This window comes from Physcomitrium patens, chromosome 22, assembly GCF_059467195.1.
Source record: "Physcomitrium patens ecotype Gransden chromosome 22, ASM5946719v1, whole genome shotgun sequence".
Classification (NCBI taxonomy): Eukaryota; Viridiplantae; Streptophyta; class Bryopsida; order Funariales; family Funariaceae; genus Physcomitrium; species Physcomitrium patens.
This window is the reverse complement of record NC_143431.1, coordinates 10,646,881-10,651,368: the sequence shown is the minus strand read 5'-3', so window position 1 is coordinate 10,651,368 and position 4,488 is coordinate 10,646,881. Positions and strand designations below refer to the sequence as shown.

The following is a 4,488-nucleotide window of genomic DNA, read 5'->3' as shown; positions in this document are numbered from 1 at the left end:
AATTAGATTCGAAGGCTCTTTGTACACTCTTTATAGCTTATGATGAAAATAGTCGCCCATGTTTCTAGAATATTACCATAAGAAAGATTATTACATCTCGAGATGTAAGATTTGATGTAGAAAAATTAGATCTGAGAGTTACTTTGACTACTAATTTTTTGATGGAATAAAAAACTAGTTTGTTCATATTTGTTTAGGAAATTTTGTCAACTAATCCAATGAGAAAGAACATCATTATTAATTCAAATAAAAAATCATCAACAAAGCCATTAAAAGAATTATAAAGAGGTGACAAAACGACAAGAGTTTCAGCATAAATGAGCGCTTCCTAACGCGTGGGTGCCCATGCTTTTGCGGGGGCTGCTTTTGCAGGCAACGATATGTTGTAGAGCAAGCCAGGACGACTACGGTAACTGCTCGAGTGTCGAGGAGGCCGTAACAGCAATTATGAAGGATACTTTGCAACACTGCCTGGGCGAGGAGGTAAAAATCATCAGTTCCAGATGACCTCAAGTTGCACCAGATTTCCAATTGCCATCCTCACTGCAGTTTGGTCGATGAAGCGCGATTCTCCTCAGATTCTAACACCCATCGAGTTGCATTGCAATGCTCGCAGAACGATACCATGCGCGAGAAAGTGCTCAATCAGATGGGCAAGGGCTTGGCGGCACTTGTTCGGATATCCGCAGCAGTGGCAGCTGCATCACCTGCACCTCCTCCCATATCCATACCAGCGATGTCAACCATCGCTGAGGACGACCTGGAGCAGGTCCGGAGAATGCTCAAGTTAACTTCGTTGCCGTTCCACAGCAGTTTCGATCATGAGCTCACTGAGCTCATGCTGATCCTTCAGGTATCATCCCTGGTTCGCTTGGACATCGATTCCTCGATTTCGATGGTTAAGTAGGCGATTCTTGCTCCCGTTTGGCTGCCTTCTCGACACTCCGATCTGAAGGGACCGATTCTGTGGTTGTGCAGACTGGCTATGGACACGACAGAAATCTGACTGCGAATGAATTGTCCCAAATTTGCAAGCGCCTGGGATCCGACATGGTTCAATGTCTGGGCCCATTATTCATGTGTTTCCACGAGGTGATTCACTAGTTCCCCGCGGACTCCCCGCGGACTCCAGACGATGAGGTTATATTTGATTGTCAGAAACCGTCTCTCCAGCTTGACACAAGTTCTGGAATCTAATTCGATTTTAACATGGCGGTTTGTGCAGCTTCCTCTCTGGGCCAAGTGCAACGCTTTCATGCTTCCCGCAGACATGGCAGGTAGGGTGGCTTTCAACCTACTTGCCGGCCCAAATACACGGTGATTTGTGCGAGGGAGCAGCATAGGGGACGCGTGAAGAGTGAACAAGTATCAAATACATTCAGAAGCCGACGTGTCTGCGAATCGGAACGCAAATTCACGTGCTGGAACAAATGCAAGAGCAGGATGGCGCTGGAGACGCTCCCCCGAGGCTCCACGAAAAGGATTGTGCGACAGTGTGTACGGAAAACGTAAAGTGTCTCCGCAGTGTGAAGGGTATTGCAGTCAGCGGTAAAGCCGATCCCGCAATCGAATATGTCACACGGAATTGTGCCAAACCATTCTGATGCGCGACGATCTGCATCGAATAAATTACAAGTGGAATGAGTCTCCAGCCACGGCCATTGCTCCGGAGAGTTGCCCTTCGAGTTATAGCGTAGCAGTATACTGTAAATGTGTTGTACAGTTTGAGCCAATTTTAACTCGCTACTGTGCCTCCTTTCATTATCGCAGTGTCAGATACCATTGACGAGGTTTGTGTCTCAGTATGTCCGTGATAATGGGTTGTTTTGTTACTGTTCGATTCGTCTTCACCCATCGGATGCAAGTTCTACTATCCACCGCCGCTCTGTGGCATCCTGTTCGATTATCGATTAACGCTGAAAATTCACTCTACGAGTGTATTTCAATGCTCGGATTGGTGTATCGTCGTTGTGGAGGAAGTTAATATTCCATGGGGAACTCATGCGGGCATGTTGCAGAGATTTGAGAGGACAGGGGGTAGTTCTTAATTTCATGCTGAAGATCCTCATCCGGAGTTGACGCACAGGATATTCCATATCTGTGAGCTGCATGTGGGAACGTACCTCGTGATTACTTGCAATCCGAGGGCCAAACATGAGTGACGATGCCTTGCTAACTGTGAGCTTGCGATATTGCATACATCAAGTGTTACATTCCACGTATTAATTACATTTCCTCGAGTATCTTGCGGTTGGACATGAAACTATAATTATGATTCCGATCCCGTTCTCCGATTCTCGCCATCACAAATGTTTCGGTCCCGACATTGCCATCTTCGATCACGGGTTACCGGTCACCACTTCACTCGTCAATCCTCATTCCGGTTTAACATTTATACATGTGTCAATATATGTAAATATATATATATATATATATATATATATTCTTTTTTGTCGAATGACCAAACAACATGACCATCTCGAACATGCGGGTCAAGTTCTCTTCGGCACTCACAGGTCCATGCAGTATCCGTGCTTCTGCACGTTCCCAGGAGCCTGCAAGGATCTCGCCAAGCAAGTCCAGAGACACCTCCCTATCCACATCGCAGTCAGCACGCCGCCTCACTCGAAGTACACTGTCCCGTTTACCCATCATCGGCACAAATCGATACACCAGCACACAAACACAGCTTCTGCTCAAATTTCATGTTGGATGTTCGACTAATTGATACACATTAAAACGCTACCAGCCGTAGCTTCGCCCAGCGGCAGGGGACGCAGCGATTCCTACAATTTACAACGACAAACCCGAGTCATCGTCACCCTCCGGCAAGGTTGACGAGTATGTGAAGTACACTGCCCACACCAGCGCGGTGACGCCCACCAAAATCCAAGTCAGCTTCGGGTTGCTCACGCCCAGACCCAGGCCCGTCCCCTCGGTGCTCAACCTCTCGTCCACGAGTGCAAACACTGGGTGGGCGTAGGCCATGGTAGCTGCGGAGGTCACGGCGGCAGCGAGTTGGGGGAGACCATTGACGTCACCCTTGTTGGATTCCTTCTTCTCCAATGAGCACACGATCCTGGGCATGGCAAGCACAGGGACACCTGGGTGCGACGCATCACTCAGTCCAATCAGCGACGAAAACGATCCCCTCTCTCCCATTCCCACGCACATCCTAGATTGAGTACTGGCACTCCGCATCCCGTAACAACCCAGCCCATGCTTCCCAAAACCGAATCGAGTTTCAGATCGCAGATGAACTTACCGGCGACAGGCCTGGCAGCAGCGCGGTGGCTGGAGGAGGTCCCAAGTGACTTCTGCACAAGGCAGGTCGCGGGGGAGGCGCAAGAGGTGCAAGCGACGGCGGCCATGGCGACGACCGGACGAGGTTCGCGAAGGAAGGTCACACCTCTCGTGTCAAGCTCGCAGCTACGACGATCGCCCACGCGCTTCAAACAGCTGCTTGATGCTGATATTCCAAGCCAACAACGGAGAGAGGGGGAGACAAGTAAGAAAGATCGGTAACTTGTGCGGATAGGGCGTGATCCGAACCTGGGCCAATGATTTGCTAGGATACAAGCTCGCTCGTGAGTGGAGGCAACTCACTTTTGGAAGCGAGTGCAATTGGTGAGGAGACATCGGTTCGTAAGGTCGAAATGCTCGCTCCAATAGCGCCTCTTATCTTTTTCTGACATCGGAAACTCGCACTTGCTGGGAAAGCGAATGCCGGATTGCTACATTCTTACTGGTGAACCACAGTTTTAAACTGGATCAATTCTGGTCAAATGATTTGCAGCTGGTCTATTAGAAAACACGTCACATAAACAGATTGTGCCAATATCAAAGAGTCACACCCTGTACAAGGGGTGCAACCCTCATGGATGCACCCTTCTTGTCAGTATAAACCACAGGTATTAACCCACAATTATTATTAAGAATGTTTATTACTCATTACTGAACTTGACATTTATCTTAAACTTTTACATACAAGTTCCAATATGGTATTAGAGCATTTTTCTGAAAACTTTCAAAAGAAAGTTCCATAGAAGCATTAACAAACAAGCTTTAAAGAATAAGGCTTTGTTGAAGATCTTTTACACAAAAATTGGGATAGTAATAAACCTCACTCCTTAAGTGCATGGTTTCAAATAGTCTCACCACCAAAGAATGGGCAAAGTTTGATGGTTTGTGGTACACTGTCTTGATGGCAAACACCTAAGTGGCTCAAGAGTATTTTCTCTCAATTGGTAAGTTTGATTCTTTTTTGATTTTTTTATTCTTGTTTTTAACTAGTAAATTGAGAAGTGTAGAGGTTTTGAATAAAGATCAACAATTAAATAGAAAATTATTAAAAATTAAAATCTATTGTAGGATTTTTTAGGATTTATTAAAGATTTGGTTAGAATTTGGTTGAAATTTGATTATGAATTTGATGAAGATTCAATTATATTTTGATTAGGATTATATTAGAATTTCATAAGGCTTCAA

General features: G+C 46.1%; 2 protein-coding genes across 2 annotated transcripts; one reads left to right on the top strand and one right to left on the bottom strand.

Moving 5' to 3' along the window:
• The first annotated feature begins 333 nt into the window (after nucleotides 1–333).
• LOC112275189 (uncharacterized) lies at nucleotides 334–1,950 on the top strand. The gene is made up of 4 exons (XM_024505316.3): nucleotides 334–483; nucleotides 617–853; nucleotides 979–1,092; nucleotides 1,226–1,950. Exons 1-4 carry the CDS (start codon nucleotides 346–348, stop codon nucleotides 1,319–1,321), a joined length of 585 nt encoding a protein of 194 aa, XP_024361084.1. The 5' UTR covers nucleotides 334–345; the 3' UTR covers nucleotides 1,322–1,950.
• Nucleotides 1,951–2,690: 740 nt separating this feature from the next.
• LOC112275190 (photosystem II reaction center W protein, chloroplastic) lies at nucleotides 2,691–3,879 on the bottom strand. The gene is made up of 4 exons (XM_024505318.3): nucleotides 3,855–3,879; nucleotides 3,607–3,711; nucleotides 3,266–3,469; nucleotides 2,691–3,104 (listed from the first exon to the last, which is right to left on the bottom strand). Exons 1-4 carry the CDS (start codon nucleotides 3,877–3,879, stop codon nucleotides 2,794–2,796), a joined length of 645 nt encoding a protein of 214 aa, XP_024361086.2. The 3' UTR covers nucleotides 2,691–2,793.
• Nucleotides 3,880–4,488: the final 609 nt, after the last annotated feature.

Coding starts and splice junctions, on each gene's coding strand:
- LOC112275190 (XM_024505318.3), bottom strand. CDS start 3,879: ATGAGGGTTGCACCCCTTGTACAGG. Junction 3,712..3,854: donor GGTTGCACCCCTTGTACAGG/GTGTGACTCTTT, acceptor TCGCTTTCCCAG/CAAGTGCGAGTTTCCGATGT. Junction 3,105..3,265: donor TGCTGCCAGGCCTGTCGCCG/GTAAGTTCATCT, acceptor CGTCGCACCCAG/GTGTCCCTGTGCTTGCCATG.
- LOC112275189 (XM_024505316.3), top strand. CDS start 346: ATGCTTTTGCGGGGGCTGCTTTTGCAGGCAACGATATGTTGTAGAGCA. Junction 484..616: donor AACACTGCCTGGGCGAGGAG/GTAAAAATCATC, acceptor CAATGCTCGCAG/AACGATACCATGCGCGAGAA. Junction 1,093..1,225: donor TATTCATGTGTTTCCACGAG/GTGATTCACTAG, acceptor CGGTTTGTGCAG/CTTCCTCTCTGGGCCAAGTG.